The following is a 22,669-nucleotide window of genomic DNA, read 5'->3' as shown; positions in this document are numbered from 1 at the left end:
TGTGTTTGACCCCCGCTTGTTTTTGGACCACGAGAAAACCCCGCAGCAGCATCAACACCGCCCGGAACCAAAACTCAGCAGTTGATGTTTCCACTCGGATCCAACCCATCCAGAGAAGCTCGGTGAGATATATTATTTTTCTAAATAATATAATTTATCTGATCCGACTTAACCTCAGCTTCTTGTGTCCAGATCTGCTGATCCCGGTATCCAGTTCCCAATGCTCATTCTCATATTTATTCAATAAATCTGTTAAACCTTTCTCAGTGTTCGGTAATTACTCAGAGCTCAAACCTCCACTCGTAACACCAAGTTCCAATTTTAAAAAATGTGTTTTTATAATCATTGTGTAATGTTTAAGTTCTAATTCAGTRAGTACTTGTATCGGTACTCTGTATCGGCGTGTACACAAATTTAAGTACTCGTACATGGTTTAAGAAAAACTGGTACTGGTGCATCCCTAAACTAAATTTTCTCTTTTGGATGTGAAGAAGAGGCACCTCTACTCCAAACTCATCCTAGATGACTAAGCTCCTTACCCTATGTCTAAGGCTGAGCTAACTCTAGGAAGAAAGCTCTTTTTGGCTGCTTGTATCCAGGATCATATTATTTTGGTCATTTTCTCATTAGCTCAAGACTGTATGGGATAGGTGGAACTTAGAAAGACCATTATATTTAGAGTTTTGCCTTTTGACTTAACACTTCCTTTACAATGACTGACTGAAGCACAACACTCGGTACTGAGGATGAGGCCCCAATCTATTGATCCATTTTCTGCTCCATCACTTGGGAAAATAAAACCCAAGTTTTTTTAACAGTTCCACCTTAGGCAAAGACTCCACTTCCTCCAACCTAAGGAGAGCATTTCATTGAAGATAATGGCCCAAAGATGCCAACAGAACCACATCATCCACATAAAGCAGAGATGAGACACCGAGGTTCACAAACCAGACACCTTTTTATGACTAGACTCTGTCCATTAACACCATAAACAAGATCAGAGCCAAGAGACAACCCTGGTGGAGTACAATCTGAATGAAGAATGAGTTCAACTTTGTGCCAAGAATGCATACACAGCTCCTGATTTGGTTTTAGTTGTCGGATAGCCTTTAAATACAACCTTGATACCCAGTACTTCCACAACACTTACTTCAGATTTCCACAGTGAACATGGTTATAAAACTTCTCCAGGTCCACAAAACCTAAGTAAGCTGGAGAGACAAACTCCCATGACACTCCTAGCAACCAATGATAAAAACCTGGTTCACTGCTCTGTTCCACGACTGAAGCTACGTTCACATCGAACACGTTCGAGCATCTAAAACGCGTCCAACGCCTCACGTTGGACTGGAACAAGACTAGACGCGCGTCTGAAGATGGTTTTATGGGAGGAGCATACTGTTTTTTTTCCTGATCCGTCTTTAATGGCGGATGAAATAAAGAAAATGGATTTGCTTTATTTACTGAGAGCAAGCAAAAGTTGCGCTCACCAGATAATTTAGAGGCGGTCTTTTTGGTGAGTTTCACACTCCAGGAGATGCGAGCTGACAAACTGCATTTGTCCCGAGCCCAGTTTAACACCGCGGTCAGTTTAATGAGCCGCTGACCCACATCGGTGCTGATATCTCCAGCCAGAACACCAACTATAAAAGGTCAATTTCAGCTAAAGAGCTCTTGTCCATCTGTTTCAGGTTAGTCGGCAACATTCAGGAAACTGTCGCGTGGAAAAATGCACCGCTAAGTCACAGAGCAGAGTCTCTGATTGGTTGACATGGCATGTCGAGCAGCAAAAGTTTAGATTTTTGAACTTGAGCGTCGGCTGTGTTGCATGCACATCAAACTCTCAAACAGCACCTACCGCTTCATTGTGCGCCGCTCTAAACGCACTAGTGAGACCCCTAGACGTGCGTCCACCATAAACTTTGCATGTAAATCGGCCTCTCCTGCTGGTCAAAATGTGATTGGTGTGAACCCAGCTTAAGACAAAAGCCTAACCGCTTCTACTAAATCTGAGGTACAACTATCAGTCGAAGCCCCCCTTTCAACAATTTGGAGTAAATGTTTCTAGAGTAGCAGAGAAGGGTGATCCCTTAATAGTTGAAAGACACTCTCAGGTCCCCTTTTTTAAAAATGGGGGCCATCACCTCTGTCTGCCACTCTGTAGGTCCCAGTCCTCCATGGGACATTGATGAATGTGTGAGGGTTGACAGCTCAACAACATCCAGAGCCTTGAGCATCTCAAGGAGAATCTTGTTCGCACCTGGCCACAGAGGATCATTTTGACTACATTGATGACCTCTGCCATAGTAACAGACTCTTCTTCCAAATATTCAGACTCTGCCTCCTTGAATTTGGACACAGTGGACAGTTCAAAGACATACCTAAATTGCTCAGCAATTTACCTAGTTCAGTTTAGCAGTTTACCAAGCACAGCCTGGGTGGGCACCTGCTCTTCTTGTATGTGTGGCTGAACAATTTATCAGAACCTCCTTGAGGTCAAATGATAGTCCTTCACACAGGCCACTCAGGACTCTTCCCACACCAGGGGCCTCATGTATCAACAGAGCTTACGCACAAAAACCTTGCGTACGACATTTTCCATGCAAAACTCTGGATGTATCAAAACTCAACTGAATGTGGAAATGTGTGCAGCCCCACGCCACCTCCAGGGCTGGCGTACGCACGTTTCTGTGGTTTTGGTTCCATTGGCGACACTTAGAGGTGATTCTGAGAAACTGTTCATGATGTGAAAATGATTATTGTTCACACCAGACACACATGATTAACAATTATTAAATCCACATGGGCGCAGTTAAATAAAGGACGTGCAAAGTTGTGCCAGAAATACATTCATCAAGAACAGATTCAGCCTTACTGGAGGATATAATAAATAGTGTAACACACAGAGCATTTATTTATAAACAGATATAGTTTTCTGATGACGAGTGGCTCATCAGCCATTTTGAGGAAAAATTATTTTTTAGTTTGGCACTGCTGCGCTCTGGKAGCGCGACGCAGCAAGTAGCCGCGTGCGTCACGCGTGCACGTGTAGCAGCAGCGATTAGACTGGGGTTCCACAGGAGCTTTCCAGAGGGAGCTGGCATACCCATCAGGACTGTGTCAGTCCAGTCCACCCAAAGCTGAGTCATGACCGACGGAATCCTCTCATCCATATGATTCTAAAGGCTGAGTTACGGTCGCGCTCTGGAGCGTGCACCCTCACGCCGGCGGTGGAGGTGTTACATACTTGGCATTTATGTTGTTGTAGATTTCTCCAGAATGACACGTGGAAGTACACTTTACAACTTGTGAAAATGCTGTAAGTAGGAGAGCAAAAGTTTGACAGACAAACAAACTGCACACAAAGGCTGCGGCGCGCGCAGCGTTTGTGGAGACTCTCCAACATCACGTCACGTCATGTGAACTCTCTACTGAGACGCAGAGACTCGTTTCTTCATATCAGCTATGAAACAAACTAAGATCTATGTTCTACCAAACATTTAAGTTCCTCTGTGTTTACAGTAATTATGGTAATAAACTCGTGCGCAAAGTTAATATTTTCAGACTCAGAATGGATGGATGAGCCAGTCGCGCAACACAGCAGCGTGTGCACACACACACACACACACCGACACACAATCACTCGTTCTTTGCGTGATAAACATATTTTATTCCTATTTTTACTTAGGATTTTTTTATCACTCATTATATTTAATTCATTGCTTTTATGACATTAGAAATCATTTCTGATCGCGCAGGGATTGCTCAAACGTGTCCTTCACTCATGCAGGAAGTAATTTGAATCTGTTTAACATATGTTAATGAAGGCGTGTCGGGAGGTGTCTCACGTGCGCTCAGTTCGACGTTAATTGTGATGTACAAAAGCAATGTGCGTGAATTCAGGCGTACACACAGTTTGTACATCTGGATTTTTTTTGTGCGTACGCCGTTTTCTGGATTTGACCGTATGTCAGGTTTCAGTAAGAAATCCACGCAAGTCTTTGAACATGAGGCCCCAGAATATTTGCATCTACATTCACATAAGCTGCAGCCCTTCTGGCCTCCCTTTCCTTGTCARCTGCTTCAAGGACTGTTCCTGGATAGCCAAGCCTTGAAGTCCTCATTTTTTAGCTTGACAGCTTTCATCAATGCTGGTGTCACCCATTGAATAAATTGGTTGCTGTTGCAACAGGCAAAAAAAGACCTTCAGGTCACAGCTCCTGAGAGCTATCTCTGCAATGGAAGCCTTGAACATGGTTCATTTTAACTACTTGTTCCTTGATTGCCCTGTGACGTGAAAAACTCTCATGGAGGTGTGAGTTGAAGACTATGGGGGTTTCACCAAACATTTCCAGTTCACCTTCATTATGTGTTTGTGTTTACCACTTCTGTCCAGCTGCCTTCCCTGTCACAGGACCCATCTGGAGGTGATCAGTTGACAGCTCTGCCCATCTTTAACCAASTGTCCAAGACATAGAGGGGTTGGACAATGAAACTGAAATGCCTGTCATTTTAGTGTGGGAGGTTTCATGGCTAAATTGAACCAGCCTGGTGGCCAATCTTCATTAATTTCACATTGCACCACTAAGAGTAGAGTGTGAAGGTTCCATTAGCAGGGTAAGAGCACAGTTTTGCTCAAAATAGTGCAATGCACACAACATTATGGGTAACATACCAGAGTTCAAAAGAGGATAAATTTTTGATGCACGTCTTGCTGGTGCATCTGTGACCAAGACAGCAAGTCTTTGTGATGTATCAAGAGCAACGGTATCCAGGGTAATGTCAACATACCACCAAGAAAGACGAACCACATCCAACAGGAATAACTGTGGACGTAAGAGGAAGCTGTCTGAAAGGGATGTTTGAGTGCTAACCCGGATTCTATCCAAAAAACATAAAACCATGGCTGCCCAAATCACAGCAGAATTAAATGTGCACCTCAACTCCTGTTTCCACCAGAACTGTCCGTCAAGAGCTCCACAGGGTCAATATACATGGCTAGGCGGCTATAGCCAAACCTTTGGTCACTTGTGCCAAACGTTAGTTTCAATGGTGCAAGGAGTGCAATTCTTGGGCTGTGGACAATGTGAAACATATTGTTCTCTGATGAGTCCATCTTTACTGTTTTCTCCACATCCAGGAGAGTTACGGTGTGGAGAAGCCCCAAAGAACGACCCAGACTGTTGCTTGCCCAGAGTGAAGCATGGGGGTGGATCAGTGATGGTTTGGGCTGCCATATTATGGCATTCCCTTGGCCCAATACTTGTGCTAGATGGGTGAGTCACTGCCAAGGACTACCGAACCATTCTGGAGGGCCATGTCCATCCAATGGTTTAAACATTGTATCCTGAAGACGGTGCCGTGTATCAGGATGACAATGCAGCAATACACACAGCAAGACTGTTGAAAGATTGGTTTGATGAACATGAAAGTAAAGTTGAACATCTCCCATGGCCTGCACAGTCACCAGATTTAAATATTATTGAGCCACTTTGGAGTGTTTTGGAGGAGCGAGTCAGGAAACGTTTTCCTACACCAGCATCACGTAGTGACCTGGCCACTATCCTGCAAGAAGAATGGCTTAAAATCCCTCCAAACACTGTGCAGGACTTGTATATGTCATTCCCAAGAGGAACCTATGCTGTATTGGCCGAAAAAGGCAGCCCTACACCATACTAATAAATTATTGTGGTCTAAAACCAGGTGTTTCAGTTTCATTGTCCAAACCCTGAATGTCAGCAGGTCTGATGACACAATTACAAAATAGATCATCCACTTTTGGCCTCAAAAGGTCTGGTGCCAAGTACACTTATGAACCACCCAATGCTCAAACATGATGTTTATCATGGACAGCTCATAGTTACAAACATTTTGACATGTAAAGAGATATGTCACACATCTGCAATGAGCAAATGTTCCACAGCAGCAATCACAAACTTTGTTTTGATAAAAGTGCAAGTCTTAAACAATAAACCACTCGTCATTTTTCTTAGAAGCTCAAGCTGGTTGCAAACAGATACACTTTTAAATTTAAAAAGAATGTTTGACAAATGCCATGAAATGTTGATAAATGTTTCATAAATAAAGTCAAGAAAAATTTCAAGACCTGTCAAAGAAACTGGGTCCACATGTCTCGAGTTCATGATTTTACTCCACCACCTGACTTCAATCAGATCTTGATATGATTGTCACCCACTGAGTGCAATGCAACACCTCTTCTCATTCCTGTTTAATCCAGTACACAAGAGCTCCACACAGATGAAAAGGTAGAAGAAGATGAAAGCTGCCATATCTATTCTCTTGAAATTCCTTTCAGTCTCAAATGCTTGCAAACTCTCGATGATACAAGCTGCTACATGAAAGAAGCAAACCTGACTTAGTTGTTTGGCTGCTCACTGTCTGTTGGGGTTTCAGAGTAGGTGGCATCAGTGTTCACACACACACACACACACACACACACACACACACACACACACACACACACACACACACACACACACATATGCTTGCATGATTGCCGTTATCAAGTTTTATCAAGGTGTGGTATTTTTTTTAAAAGAACTTATTTGGGAATGATCAGGGGATATGTACACATTCAGCTTCATTTTAATAAATTTGAATAACTTATGTTTCAGTTAGCTTTTTAACATTTTTTTTCACATTTCTTGGGTTTTATTTACCTCTGATTTTTTTAAATAATTGCCCTATAACAAAGTAGCGTATGCCAGGTGGTACATTTATATTTTTTTCTCAAATTCATTTTATAAGATTATTTTTACGTTCTTTAAGCTGGAAAATGACATGACATAGTACAAAGTCAAGTCAAGTCAGGTCATATTTAGTCAAATATAGCACCTTAAGGTAGCATCTCACAGTGCTGCGATTAGTTGGCATAAAACATTTATGAAGGAGTTTTTATAATGTCTGTCAGTGTTGGTCATTGTTCTCCACTTATTTGTGTGAGCTACAGACCCACACAGTCCTGTGACTTGAATTTAGAGAATGTTCAAAATATTGTGTAAAACAATTTTTTAATAGTCAAAATTGTCAAGGATAGCTCCTACTTGTTCTAAACCCAGTAAATCTCTGTCACAAATGGCCAAATCCAAAAAGCATGTTGATGAAAATTTAATGTTTAAAACATTGGTCCAAATCTTCCTGCCTTTGTTTCGAAACTTTTTTCCAGCAGATCAAATAATAAATGTGAAGGCAGATGCCAATGAGGATACATAATGAGCCAAGGTGGGTATGATGTTTTGTAGATGGACAATAAAATATTGGGCAATGCCAACAATAGCCTACATGCCACGGTCATTAATGATGTATTTCCGGTAAAATTCTTGCCACGCTCCTCCCTTCCACTCCCTGCTTACTGCCTGCTAGCTCCTAGTACAAGTCTGTGAAAAAGTCACAAAAGTTAAAGCATCTGTGAGTATAAAACCTGAGTTCTGTTGTGTGCCGTTGTGTCCACTAAGCAGCAGGTACGATCAAGTAGTTAGTTTTTCTCCATTTTCCTCTTGATGAGGAGGTGACAGCTGTGGATCATAGCATTACAGGGAAAACTTATCTTTAAAAGCTCACGCTTGCGTTTGTAATCGGCATTTCTAACCTGAGAATATTCAAGAGCCAGCATCAGAAATGAGAAGACGGAGGTTACAAAAGGGAAATGTACATTTATCCCCTTTTACTGCCAAGACTGAGAGAGGAAAGACCACCTCCAAACGACAGCTAGCAGGAAGCTAACACAGCAGCCCAGCCGGTACAAAGGTAGGTGTGTGTGTGCGCACGTTTGTGTTATATAAATGTTTTTATGCGACTTTGTCATGACCTTTATGCAAAAGTAAAACTTGTTAGAGTGCATATTACAGCGTAGACTAAAGCCGAGTGACGAGCCCCCCCAGCACCAAGAGCAGCAGAACCTCCGGCTGATRATCATTAGGTTTTCAGTTCACAACGTGGGGGAAAACGATCCAAACCATACAAGTAGCCCATCAATTTAAAGCCCAGACTCTGCTCTTTCCAACAATATAARTGTCACAGCTCTACGTGAAAAATTCACGGAACAAGCAGCCACAGAAAAGCGAAAAAGGCAAAATTCTGGAACCATAAACACGAACGTCTTTCCTTTGTTTTTATGACTTTAATCCACTTTGGAGTGATTTTTTCCACTTGGCTGGATCTGTGCATCTCCTGTGTTAATGTTGGTACATGTAATATGCCAATTCTGTACTGTGGAGATCATTAAGAGTCGTTGTCGGGTGAAAAAATCTTGCGCTAACACTGTGTTGACCGTGAACCGGAAGWGTTGGGAGTGGCATCAAGTGCTGGACCAGATGTCCATGGCATATAGGCTATTCAGTTTTTCCAGGGGTGTACACAACAACAATCTGTGATAAAAACAAAAYAAAACTGGACAATCAAAACTAAGCCATGCTGCTCACTTGGCACTTGGTCACAAAGACTCAGAATTCAGTGAGACTGAAATGGAAAATGTGTCTACTTTCTCTTGATTTCAAATTACCAACCACATAGTCTCCAACAGACACCACCCGGTAAGACACCACCTTCAGTGAAACCTGAGCCTCTTAAAGGGATCCCCGATTAGTTGTAACACTAGACTTTATTTGATAATCATATATTCTAACTGTAAAATAAAGACTGTAAAAATACTGTAGGCTGTTTATTTTTGTATTTTTTTGAAAATATATTTTAACATGGACAGAGCCATTTTATTTACACGCAAAGCATTCTGGGTAAATGATTACGTGGATAGTTCACGTCCTCCATCCATATTTTTAGTTACAGGCTGAGTCATTTCTACCTTCTCCTSTCTGTCAACGCTCTCTGGTTTCATTTAAAAGAGCCAATCGTCAGATATTGTCCAAAATTTAACCTTCAGGGTGGATATAGCTCGCTAGTAGCCTCGAACCAATGACCTATCGATATCATCATTTACCCAGAATGCTTTGCGTGTAGATAAAATGGCCCCGTCCGTGAAATATATTTCTAAATTTTTAGTTTAAAAATTATAAAAACTAAACAGCCTACAACATTTTTACAGTCTTTATTTTACAGTTAAAATATATGTTTATCAAATAAAGTCTAATGTTACAACCAATTGGGGATCCCTTTAAAGCTAGTATCTCACTAGTCTACAACTTCTAGCTTCAAGTTGTCAAACACTTGTTGCAAGAGTCTCCAACATGTCTCAAAACATTTATGTAGGTTCTCAAGTTACTTGCACGAGTCAGAGGGTTGCAAACAAAAGGCTTAAATTTTGGACTTAATCAAAAAATGTACGCAACTACATTTCTCTCAGAATAGCCAGTTATTACGAGTGTCTCTAAAACCCTTCGCAGTTTTGTTGCAGGCACCAGAAATCCATTTCAAAGTGCTAGCTTAATTTCCACAGCGTGCTTCAGTAGATTAAATCCTAATGAGGGCATCTGCCAAGGTGGGTACAAAGCGGGCCAACGCAGGTACAATGTGGGCAACAAAATTGTGTGTAGCCTAGAAAACAGCTTTTCAAGACATGCACGGTTGACATGCATGGTTTTCTGGTTTTATGGTTAGAAAACTTAAAAATGACAAGACTGAAATTTTGTTTGTTTTCTTGCTATTTTTGATTTTCAGCCCAGTGAGATACTACCTAAGGTTAGAAAAGATGTCTTTTTTTTTAAATCTCTCACAACCAGTGTTGTGCTGTACAGATTTGCTGCATTTTGTGATGTACTGTATGCTGAGCACAATGAGAGGGGATAAATTAAGCAAATGTCCAAAGTTTTTAGGTAAACCTTTGCTGGTTAACAAAGCTGAAGTAATGCTTTACTTTCCCCCATCAAAAAGACAAAACAAGTAAGATGGATGAGTGTTTCAGGTTACTAAAAACGTAGAAACAATGAGAAATAGTGTGCGATTGTATTTGAAGCTCATGCTTTGTTTCCAATGATTGAATAGCAGATGCCAAGCAGAGTTACCGAGTGTCTCTTCTTGGCTGCGTCCAGGCTGTGCTCCCTACAGACATTTCGGCTGTTGCGCAGGATCAGTCCAGACTCCCTGGCCTTCTGTGTTTTCACTGGCGGAGCTGGGGGAGCCATTTTGGGAAGCGCTGAAATTTTAAAGCTGAACTGCTGACTCTCTGGACAGCCTCTACCAGATACAGAGCTATCGTCTGGATGTTCAGTTTTAGTAAGACTCTGCGGTTCTGCTGGGGCTGCTGAATGGAATGTTGAAACATCAGTCCAGTTTAGGTCTGAGGATCCCTCTGGAGAGCCAACAGACCAGCGGTATTCTCGTTTGATGACGCGTGTTGCCTCCTCCTGCCTGGTCTCCTCCCGTTCATCTTTCACTGCAACGCTTTTTGACCTTTCTGGCTTCAGAGGTACGATCCTGGTGATTTCCGATTGAAAGCTACTGCCTGACAGTCGATGCAGAGATGTCCTCTGGCCTCTGTCTCCAAAGAAACCTTCAATGTCCTCTCCGCCAGAGCTACTAACCTTTCTCTCGTGTGTCCTGACTTGTCGAAGTTTTACCTCAGCAAGTTCTTTGTTATCAATAAGGCCCTTTCCTCGTAGCTTTGCCACACACTCACTTTTGACAGTGGAAAACGAACTTTCATTCTCCATCTTTCCAGGTCCGTTTAATGAGCCTGAATCAATACTTGTCATTACAACCTGGTTCAGCTTTTTCTTCACCTGCTCTCTTTCTTGACTGGTGGCCCCTTTGCCTTCCTGAACTGGCAAATCCACTTCTTGGTTGTCTTTATATACGCTGACAAGCCAATCTTTTCCTAATCCTTGGTCATCCGTTGGAGAAGAATCACAATGGTTTCCTCGTTTATACGTTTTGTCTGAAGTGTTGTCTGAGTCAGAGTCTTCGTTTTCCTCACCAGAAGAACAGCTGCCAGGTTTCCTGCTGACAAGCTCTGCAGGTATTCCCAGGTTTAGGCTCTGGCGTCTCCTTTTTTTTCTTGGTTTAAAACCCATCCTTTCTTTGATCTGGCGTGAGCCTGGGGCCACGCTGTTGCTTGCCTCAGGGCCTGAGGTTTGAGATGGTTTGTTTTCAGGTGTGTCTTGAAACCAGTCTACATTCTCAACTAACTGTATCACAGACAGCTGAGTCTCAGAGCATACTTCTCCAGGTGCCTTTGTTGATGGATCTTCATTGACATGGCTTTTCACTTCTTTCTTGTCGTATTGTTTCACCTCTTTATGTAGCATTTTGGCAATGTCTAGCTCTTTTTCCAGCTCCTTTTTCTCCCACGTGAAATCAGATATGTGAGATTTGTTCTTTTCTTCTGCCCTCAAGCCATGGTCTTGTTGAAAAGGTTGCTGCTTTTCAATCAATACCCATTCCTCAGAGTCCTACATGTTGGCATAGATTAAGCACAGTTAGACATGCCAAGCACAACTGATAGCAAACAATGATTTGTTTCCATCTCAAACAAGGTAAGGAAAAGTATAGCTGCTGTTCAGTGAGGTTTTAGTAAACTCTGGAATTATTAAACAAATAATAGAAAGTAGATATCATTGTAAAAACTGAATTACACCAACCAATACTGGGATACACTTTTGATAAGAAGGGAACAGTGAAAAAAGTGCAACCTCAGGTGATGTCACCAGAGTCTTCTGGATGAAACCCTCAACAGACAGACTGTTAACAGGGTCCTTTCCCACTTGCCAGCCCCCCAACTGGCCGGCATGCAGCAGAGGAGAGAGTTTAAAGAAAAAGAAACAGTTGTTAGAGCTCAGACACAGAGGGAAGGAATTAATGAAACACACAGTTTCATGCAAAAGCAAGAGAGACTGCACACATGTGGCKTTACTGACTGAAAGCATCAGAAACATTTTTAAGAACTTCAGTTTAAAAGCATGACAACCTGACAGACTCAGAAACCACATGAGCAAAACTYGAAGGCATTTGCAAAATAAATATTTTTTCCAGCAATCAGAAAAAGACCAGAGTTCTTTGGGTTTTATCCAACCTTCAACTGTACATAACACACAACATTACTCCCACTTCTCTGAAACGAAGGCGTACAATTTTTGTTGTAGACAACATTTGACATTGGATGGACATCTTCTAATTGCAGCATATAATGAATGAAATGTTGCCTGAATCAAAAGAGAAGACCTATTCTATCTAAAGACTCCAATCTCATTCATACATGGAGTTAAACCCTTTATACACACTGCCTGGCTAAAAAAGTCACCACCTGGATTTAACTAAGGTTTATGATGTGGGGTTGCTGCAGGTGGTCAGGTCTAGTTTCAGCAACAGTTTTTGCTCAAAGAATGAGGTCAGCTGACTACCTGAATATACTGAATGACCAGGTTATTCCATCAATGAATTGTTTCTTCCCTGATGGTACGGCCACATTCCAAGATGACCAGGATTCATGGGGCTGGAATTGTTAGAGTGTTTCAGGGAGCATGAGACATCATTTTCACAAATGGATTGGCTCCACACAGTCCATTGAGAATTTTTGGGATGTGCTGGAGAAGGTCAGACTCCAGAGTTGTAAAGTAACTAAGTACAAATACTTTGTTACTGTACTTAAGTAGAATTTTTGGGTATCTGTACTTTACTTGAGTAATTATTTTTCAGCCTACCTTTTACTTCTACTTCTTACATTTTCACACAATTATCTGTACTTTCTACTCCTTACATTTTTTAAAAAGATGAGAAGTAAAAAGTCGTTACTTTTATTTCATTTTTGCTTGTTTTCATTCCAGCTTGTTATTGTAAAAAAATTAATATAATCCATATAAATTGTGCCTCCTAGATAGAGTGAATTTAACTGTGGTTTAATGAGAAGTTTAAATATATAAAATTCTGAATACAGTATTAGTGCACAAACAAATCATGTCACACTCCAGCAGGACATAAATCATTAAAATAAAAGGCCTGTATTTAAGTAGTATTTGTATTTCATGAATTATATTATTACATTTGGCCGCAGCCCTCAGACAGATTTTCATTTTGGAAAAAAGCTTTGTGCAGCCTTGATATATGTTTATAAACTGAAACAGCTAGACTAGTGCATCTAAATTTAACATAAATTAATTATTTTAATACGACATTTTTTAGGGAGGTCACCTCCTAATAAATGTCATTACAGAAAATTAACTGCTCATTTTAAATCAATATTTTTACTTTTAATACTTAAGTACAAAAAATATCAGATACTTTAAGACTTTTACTCAAGTAATATTCCTAAAGGAGACTTTAACTTTTACCAATGTAATTTTTTGGTAAGATACGTGTACTTTTACTCAAGTATCACTTTGTGGTACTTAATAAAACACAGTCAGACTCTACCATCATCAAATGCAAGATCTTGATGAAAAATGAATGCAACACTGGATGGAAATAAATCTGGTGATGTTGCAGAAGTTTATCCAAACAATGCCACAGAGAATGGGTTCAGTAATCAAAGCTAAAGGCGGTTCAACAAAATGGTAGTGTTTATGACCTTTTTTTTAATTGTGGCAACTTTTTTTCCCCAGGCAGTGTATTTTTATCATGTATTACAAATCAGCAATCAAAATAGTGATGATCAAAGTTTAAATGTCTTGAACTGGGTAAATCTCACTTGAATCCTTTCAAGATGCTTCTTTACCAGTCGCTCGTCTGTCATCCACAAGCAKCTCATAAATATTTGAATATGTACACCTGTAACTCCTGCGGAAAACTAAATGAACGACATTACACACAAACAATTACACTGATGCACCAGGTTGTTTCATTGAGCATTAAAATATTTGCCAAGATGCACCTGAGCCACTTTAGCTAATCATATTCAGTTGCTGTTTTTTTGTCTTCATCTCAAGTCATTTAATCCTACCTCTCAACTAAAGACTCAAAACATGAGAAGCGCATCACAGCTATTTAAACAAACTTCCTTTTGTGTAAACAAACAAACAAAAAAAGCCATTTCCAATTTTTCTTCAGCAGCCTCTACTTACAGCCTTCTTTTCTGGTGTTCCAGTTGGAGAGGTTGCAGACAGACGTTTTTCGCGGTTCATGAGCTTGTTGTTTGGTTCCCGCAGKGCTCTCTTCAGCTCGTTAATGCTGGCCTGGTGTTTCAGTAAGACATCCTTCGATTTATCTAGGAACTGGAATAAAAAACAGAAGGCACAAATCGAAGAAGACTACTTATTCATGTATTCATTTTAACAAGGTATGGAGATAATGCTGCTTACACTAAAAGGTATGTCAAAATATTACCTTAAACTTGTGTTAAGTAGAATTTACACTGATTTTGTGCTCACTGACGCCACTAATGCAATTAAAACCAAGAACTATTGTAGTTCCAGCTGTGCTACTTTTAGATAAATAGAATGCAACAATAAAAGCTCATGCAGCAAATTCAATGAACAAAATCAACATGAGAAATTTAATGAATTTTGTGTTTGCCTCTAATAAGGGATTATTTGTTTTGAATGATGGGAGGCATTCCATGAGAGTTGTATTTTAATACAGATTTGAATCTTGCTATTTTCTACATCACAACAATCCTGAGTATAAAACTACAATTTTTAGGCATTTTTAATTGAAAACATTAAAGATACATTAGCAGCAAAAGCCAATAAAGCACAATACAATTTATCCATTAATCAGAGTATAGTGTCATCTAATACAAGTTTTGATTTAATGCACTGACATATAGTGTAAAAATAACAGCTCAATATTTGTAAAATTAGACAATTTTATTTAGTTTTTTTTAACTTCAATTGGCTGTGGCAGAAATCACGACTCAAGTTAACATCAAAAAGTGTGTGTGCATCCAATGATTACTTTCTGTTTCATTTAAAGTCCTCCAATGGGTCATGACATATTTTGGTAACAGTCAGACAAAAACTCACAAGCACACTGACAACAGGCAATAAATAAATAAATAAATAAATAAATAAAGAATAAAAAATAGCATTTATTTTTGGCAGCAAAAAATATATATCCCCCAAATCTTTACATGTAAAGTTCTTTGAAGGCTAAAGAAGCAGTAGCATAGAAAGGATCCAGGAAACAGCGGGTATGAAAACGTATACCTCCTTGTTGTGCCGAGGAGTGGTCTCCTGGTCCAACTGAGACAGCTGAATTGGGGCAGGAGAATGTGCGTGCAAAAGAAAATGCAGAGGTGAAGTGTGTAGGGTCGGACAGCGCAAGAACAAAGGGGGAGCGTGAGACAACAAAGTGGGAAATCAGTAAGTAAACAGGAAGGCAGCGTGAATGAAAGAATCGATCTGACAACTTTGATACAACGAGAAGACAAACTCCAAAAGAATTTGGAGGAAGCAAAAAACAGAGTGCACATATCTCACATGAACAATGTCATATGACAAAATGTGGCGTCACTGTTGGTTTTCTATGGTTTTGTTGGACTGTTGGACAATCGTTTTCATGCTGCATGTGGTCCAAGCTCGGAGAGTTTACTTTGATTGAACACACACCTTTATGTTCACAACTGCCGTTTTTCTGCTTTTATACAGAGGGTCAGACTAAACGATGCTTTGTTAATTAAAGCACTAAACTAGCAGAACTAGTCTGTTTCCTAATTCCAATGGATGTACTAAGGATGGACTTTCCTAATAATCAAAAATTTAAAGTATCTAAGTACATTTACTTAGATACAGTACTTAAGTAATTTTTTAAGAATTTGCAATTTTATCAAGTGTTTTTTTTGCTTTTATTTCATTACATTTAAAACCTAAAATTGATACTTTTACTTCTTTACTTTAAAATTTAAYACCTGTTTACTCGTTACAAAATTAAATATGTCCAAACTTATCATGCATTCTCTAAAAAATGAACTGTTGAATTTACTCAACCAAGTCATGTCAGCTGGTTTTACCAAACCTAGTAGAGTAAATATGAGGCAAGAATATTTTCTCCACTTGGTTTAGTAGAACCAGTTTGGTTAACCCAGGGGTCTGCAGCTTGTGGCTCTGGGGCCATATGTGGCCCTTTGGTCCCTCTGCAGTGGCTCTTTGAAAATGTGACCAAACATAACTGAATTTTTTTTGTTTTGTTTTTATACCCACAGAAGAAATCAATTTGTATGCAAATATGTGATCCATCCTCCTAATGCAAAAAGTAAAACGTTAGCTCATGCTAGTCTGTTGTTTACTTAAACAATCCAACTTCTTTCTATGTTCTTTCTCTCAAATCCATCTGAATTACCTTTAAATAATTTGAAGACTACATAATAGGAAGAATTAGAAAAAAAGAATATGCCTCAATAATTCAGTTGTACTAGTTTTTATGAAATTTGGTATAAACTACAGTGGTTTGCAAAAGTATTCATACCCCTTGAACTTTTCCATATTTTGTCACATTACAACCACAAACATAAATATATTTCACTGGAATTTAATGTGAAAGACCAACACAAAGTGGTATACAATTGTGAAGTGGAAGCAAAATTTTACATGAATCAAAACATTTTTTACAAATAAAAAACTGAAAAGTGYGATGTGCAAAAGTATTCAGCCCCCCTGAGTCAATACTTTGTGGAGCCACCTTTTGCTGCAATTACAGCTGCAAGTCTTTTAGGGTATGTCTCCACCAGCTTTGCACATCTAGTGACTGCAATTCTTGCCCATTCCTCCTTGCAAAACAGCTCAAGCTCAGTCAGATTGGATGGAGAGCATTTGTGAACAGCAGTTTTGAGATCTTGCCACAAATTCTCAATTGGGTTTAGGTCTGGACTTTGACTGGGCCATTCTAACACATGAATATTCTTTTTTTTAAACCACTCCATTGTAGCTTTGGCTTTATGTTTAGGGTCGTTGTCCTGCTGGAAGGTGAACCTCCGCCCCAGTCTCAAATCTTTTGCTGACTCCAACAGGTTTTCTTCCAAGATTGCCCTGTATTTGGCTCCATCCATCTTCCCATCAACTTTGACCAACTTCCCGGTCCCTGCTGAAGAGAAGCACCCCCAGAGCATGATGCTGCCACCACCATATTTGACAGTGGGGATGGTGTTTTCAGAGTGATGTGCAGTGTTCTTTCTCCGCCACACATAGCGTTTTGCATTGTGGCCAAAAAGTTCAATTTTGGTCTCGTCTGACCAAAGCACCTTCTTCCACATGTTTGCTGTGTCCTCAACATGGCTTCTGGCAAACTGCAAACGGGACTTCTTATGGTTTTCTTTTAACAATGGCTTTCTCCTTGCCACTCTTCCATAAAGACCACATTTGTGTAGTGCACGACTAATTGTTGTCCTGTGGACAGTTTCCCCCACCTGAGCTGTGGCTCTCTGCATTTCATCCAGAGTCACCATGGGCCTCTTGGCTGCCTCTCTGATCAGTGATCTCCTTGTTCGGCCTGTAAGTTTAGGTGGACGGCCTTGTCTTGGCAGGTTTACTGTGGTGCCATACTCTTTCCATTTCCGGATGATGGATTGAACAGTGCTCCGTGAGATGTTCAAAGCTTGGGAAATCTTTTTATAACCTAAGCCTGCTTTAAACTTCTCCAAAACCATATTCCTAACCTGTCTGGTGTGTTCTTTGGACTTCATGATGCGGTTTGCTCCCCAATATTCTCTTAACCAACATCTGAGGCCGTCACGGAGCAGCTGTATTTGTACTGAGATTAGATTACACACAGGTGGACCCTTTTGAGTCATTAGCAGTCATCAGGCAACTTCTGAATGCAATTGGTTGCACTCAGGGAAAAGGGGGCTGAATACTTTTGCACGTCGCACTTTTCAGTTTTTTATTTGTAAAAAATGTTTTGATTCATGTAAAATTTTGCTTCCACTTCACAATTGTATACCACTTTGTGTTGGTCTTTCACATTAAATTCCAGTGAAATATATTTATGTTTGTGGTTGTAATGTGACAAAATATGGAAAAGTTCAAGGGGTATGAATACTTTTGCAAACCACTGTATATATGGTATTTTTCTTGTTTAATATGGTCTATTTCTTTGTCCTGATGTGTATAATAATAAATAATATAATATTATTATCATTACTGTTTTTTAATAATGTCACCTCCACTTACCGTAAAGGTTCCCGGAAAGACCTAGAAAAGGCCTCTAAAAGGCCCACAGACCACCAGTTGATAATCACAGTTGTAGCTTGTTTTGCGGCTCTGGACACATTTTATTAGTGAGAAAAGGAGCACAARTTACTCTTTTGATTGTAAAGATTGCAGACCCCTAGGTTAAGTAAATTCTACAGTTTAGTAAGTGTTTAAAAGTACTTTTACTTTTACTTTCCCAATATTTATGAACAGTTTTATGACTTTTACTTAAGCATTTTAAACATCAGTGAAATTTATTTTTACCAAAGTCATTTTCTATTAAGGTAGTTTAACTTTTACTTTGTTTTTTTTTTTCAAGTACTTTATAGACCTCTGCTAATAATGTTGTGGTGAAAAGTGGCCTGTGTTCTTGTTCATCTACGTTTGTATGTATGTTATTTTCAGGATTGTATAGACAGAATTTTTTTAAATACACTCTCAAAAGTGAACCCTTAGAGCTAAAAGGGGGTGTGTTTTATTTTCACATGCATCTATGTTTAAAGTTTTCACAGATAACTTTAATGACAGCCCTCAGTAACAGACATATGCTTTGGGAAAATGATTTCTGAGGGAGAGGTACTGTTTGAAGGTAAACAGATGAACAGACGCAATACCTCCTGTTTACTGTCAACTGGAGAGCCAGCTTCCTCCTTATTGCCAGCAAAAGTTAAAAAATAGAGAAAGAGTGTTAGAAACAGAAAACCAGTCTTGAGTCTCATTTTCTGAGARGAATGTGAAAGGATTCTGTAAAACTGTTAGAATTCATGAAAAGGCAGGACAAGCATGACGGCCTGACTGAGTTTGTGTAAAAAGTAATGTTGTCAACAGATAAATCCTCAGCAGCCACTTGCAGACTTGCAATTATACCCACGCAGGATAAACCTGTTCGACTGAAAACTTATGCTGTACATATTCATTATTACTGCAGTACCTACCATTTCTGCTCACCAACACCAATGCTGTCTTTATTTCAATTAAAACACTAAACTTCTCAAGATGGAAACTCAATTTTCTCTCTTTTGTTTTTGTTTTGTTTATACGACGAGGTATATTTACCATAATTTCTTTCTTTCTGCTCGGGGAAATGTTGCCATCCTGGTTTAGCTCCTGTTCGGTCTCCTGGCCCTGCTCCTCATCGTTGTCTTCCTCATCCTGCTCCAGACTGGGCTCCAGCTCAGTCTCCTGCTCATCCACAGAAGGACTGTGCAGTTGTCGCTGTTCACTGATGCTGCGATGGGACATGACATCGTGGTTCTCACACATAGATGATACTGGCCGAGAGAACTCTGCAGTTCAGAAAAAAAAAACATATTTTTATTACATAAATACTGTTTGAAAGTAGTCAACATTTGACAAAAAATGTTTTAAGGGATAGTTTGACAATCTAGGAAAGACTGGAAGGTTTTATTTAAAGGGCACACATTATGCAAAATCCACATTTTAGCTGTTAAATGCATTTTGTTGTGGATATGGAGTCTCTATGAATGCAGAAAAGTTGAATTTAGTCTTTCCTGGTGCTGCAAAGATATCTTTATATTCTGTTAAGCTCAAAATTTTCAGACTGTTCAGTTTTCTCTCTTTTCTCTGACATTTTCTGAACTATTACGTCAAATTATCTGTGACAGAATTGCCAAATAAGGTCTGGACTTTCCAAGGACAAATTCCTTGTCTTAATTCTCCTTCTGGTTCTTGGTCAGACTCTGGCTGCAACATGTAAGGCTGGATGGACAAGTTTTCTGTTGCTGACATCTTTGAATTAAATTGCAAATAAAACGTTTCTGCACCACTATGCTAAAGCACCTCTCAAACTGGAGTGGACTGGTCTGGAAGCCGGAGCGGGGCGGGGCTTGAAAGGCCCTAAAAGAACAGTATCAAAACATCAGTAAAAAAGGTGAAAGAGGGTCTGGTAAAGTTGGAATACGGAGGAATTCAGACCATAGCAGTGCAGTTCCACTTTACAAAGACCCCAACTGAATGATTTATTRTGAAAAGGAAGGATTTAAAAGCAGTATATTTCTATTTTAAAAGGTAGAAACTTTGTGTTGTACTTGTTTTGGTGACAGAGTAGCACAGTTTTCCCACTTTCACAGATTAAACCGGTGAAAATAAAACTAGTTTAGAAGTGCTAATTTTTTAAATAGATAGGCAACTTTATCTAATTCTAGTAATCATTTTTAACATCTATCTTGATATACAGTAGCTTTTGGCCAAAAAAAAAGCACAAAACTGTGCATCCTTTAACCATTAACCTAGACGTTTAAATAGTAAATTTTAAGCTGTGTTTGAATGTAAACTTAAACATACATCTTTTAATCTCCTACAATCAAGGTTACTCACCTCCATCCAGGCTTCTGGACAGCAGGTACCTCTTGCTGGTAGAGCGCTCGAAGTGAGGAGCAGGACGGTCTATAAGAGCACTGGCCTGTCGGGTCTGAGCCTGAGTCCTTCCACTGTATCGAAACTTTGAACCCATCACCAAGAAGCCCTTAGGAGGAGGCTCTGGAGATACCAAGCTGTGAAACAAAACCTGCACTTGATATGGTTTCCAGACAAAAACAGCAAGATGAGTGTTGAACATCAAGCTTTAAGGCTGACATTCTCTCTCCCCACTCGTCACATATTGATGCTTGATCCAGGTTCTGTCTGCATCTGGTTTTGACGCATCGGGTAATCCTCTTGTGTCAGTTATTGATGCTGGGAGCTTTTCTGGATTCGCGCCACATAAGGTCTTTGGGTTGGGGTCCGTGGTTAATATTAATGATCAAGATTACTGGTTAATTTTAGGTAGTAAGATCAGGGATAGGATGTCCAGGGCTAATGGAAGTTAAATTTAGGGTTTGGGATGGTTAGTTGTCATGCATTTCTGAGTAAGGGGCCATCAAGGGGCAACAATATTCACAAAAGGGCAGAATATTTTTTCAGCATCATCCTTACACATATATTCCTGGTTTTGGTAAGGTGTGTACATTTAGCCAGTCACACATCTTAAAACACTTGTAATTTAGAAAAAAAAACTTGCACAGTAAATTCTAGTTACCAATTTTTGTATGAATTTTTTTGTAAGTGAATAAAACATTCTCAAACATACAGCATGTGACAAAACCCAGCCATCATTTGTCAGTTTAAAAGACTTTTTCTTCAGGGTTGTACAAATGTTTTTAAGAAGAGAAGAAGACTTCTGTGAGCTTGATTCATGCTRGACTTTCCTATTTGACTCATTAGCGCCACTCGTGTTTGGACATGGAACTGCATGTACCATCATTGCTCTCTGCATTCATGTCAACTTGTTCGGATTGTCCATAAGTTATAAGGATTTTATGTCATTTTGCAGGTATACGGATGTGTAGAGCAATCTCACGGATTTTTTTAAGTCTTACAGAATTTTTCAAAACCTCATTTTCAAATTTATCTAACACGTCAGAGCCTATAGGATGATTTAAAAATAATAAATAACATCAAACAGCCATCTTCCAACCTGTTCTGCCACTAGAAATAAGTTTTAAAATTTTCTGCTCTTCTTTCCTCCTGCCTTGCATCAGGCGCTTTCATGTCCGCAGCCGACAGACACCCCCCACCCCGGGTGTGAGTTGTTCAGATTTTTGAGGCTCTTTATACAGGTAAACGTAAACAGGGATACTTTAGTGGGGCAGTCAGATTTCAGCAGGAGACAATGCTTCTGTGGCCCCGCCCCTAGAATCACCCCTGAGCCTCTCACCCCGGGTTTCCACTGTGTGCAGCTCTGCTCAGCTGCGCACTTCGCAGGCATTCATGAATACCTGGAAGTTGCTTTACTTTTGGGATTCAAACATTATTCAGAGTAAAAGGGAAATTTTTAACCAGGATTAAAATAGTTGTGTTAATTTTCGCAAAAACTCTGTGTTTTATCTGTGACAGTGTCAGGTTAAAATAATCATAGTTTATGATAAACATCTGTAAATTTAAATCGGACAAAGGATTACAAGATTCTAAACAAGGTTCTGGTGATTTGAGCTATGGGGTTAAAAAAAAGCTACGTGTTTGCTTCAGAAYTGCTTCGCTGGTTTCAGACATACGTCCACTTTTGAGTARCAAATGAATARCTTACCTGTAACATATGTGAACTTTTGCATAACTTATCTGCAGCATACCTGTAACATGTGCCTCACTTATCAGCAGCATATCGGCATAAGATGAAAATTTTGAGCACGTCCAAAGTTACTGGCTGGTCACTGTTCTGATATATTTACAACTTACACATGCAAATTACAGCATCTGGTTGGACTAAATTTGTATAAGTCAGCATAAGCTGTCTAAAGCAGGGGTTCTTAACCTTTTTGACCTTGGGGCACAATTTGTTGAACATAAAGTGGCACGAGGCCCAGTCACACATTACCAATGTATGGATCAAAATGATAATTATTGTAAATCTTTGTTTAAATTTGTATTGTATTTACATCATAACTAAACTATCATAACTAACATAACTAAAGTAAATACACTTACAGTTTAAAAGTAAAACTCCTGTCAAATAATCACAACATGATTATGACAAACATTTTTATTTTGTAACCTTCACATACAATTATTATCCCATTATAACAATTATTTGAACAAATACAACAGGGTTAGACCACTCAGACTTATCAGCACCTATATATATA

The 22,669-nt window shown here is 39.5% G+C and overlaps 1 protein-coding gene and 1 long non-coding RNA gene across 2 annotated transcripts in view; one reads left to right on the top strand and one right to left on the bottom strand.

The window, feature by feature from the left end:
• LOC106530036 (band 4.1-like protein 1) overlaps nt 1-22,669 on the bottom strand; it is a gene marked incomplete at its 3' end in the record, with an annotated part of 169,718 nt that overhangs the window by 12,181 nt on the left and 134,868 nt on the right. The window contains 4 exon segments of the mRNA XM_014025593.1: nt 13,968-14,117; nt 18,644-18,679; nt 19,086-19,315; nt 20,367-20,542. Coding sequence (XP_013881047.1) covers nt 13,968-14,117; nt 18,644-18,679; nt 19,086-19,315; nt 20,367-20,542 — 592 coding nt within the window.
• On the top strand, nt 7-262 carry LOC106530037 (uncharacterized). Its single transcript, XR_001311722.1, has 2 exons — nt 7-122; nt 193-262. It is a non-coding gene; the product is annotated as an uncharacterized LOC106530037 (long non-coding RNA).

Source organism: Austrofundulus limnaeus, unplaced genomic scaffold (assembly GCF_001266775.1).
Source record: "Austrofundulus limnaeus strain Quisiro unplaced genomic scaffold, Austrofundulus_limnaeus-1.0 Scaffold487, whole genome shotgun sequence".
NCBI lineage: Eukaryota > Metazoa > Chordata > Actinopteri > Cyprinodontiformes > Rivulidae > Austrofundulus > Austrofundulus limnaeus.
Note: the sequence above shows the minus strand (reverse complement) of the source record. Positions and strands in the feature narration are given on the sequence as shown.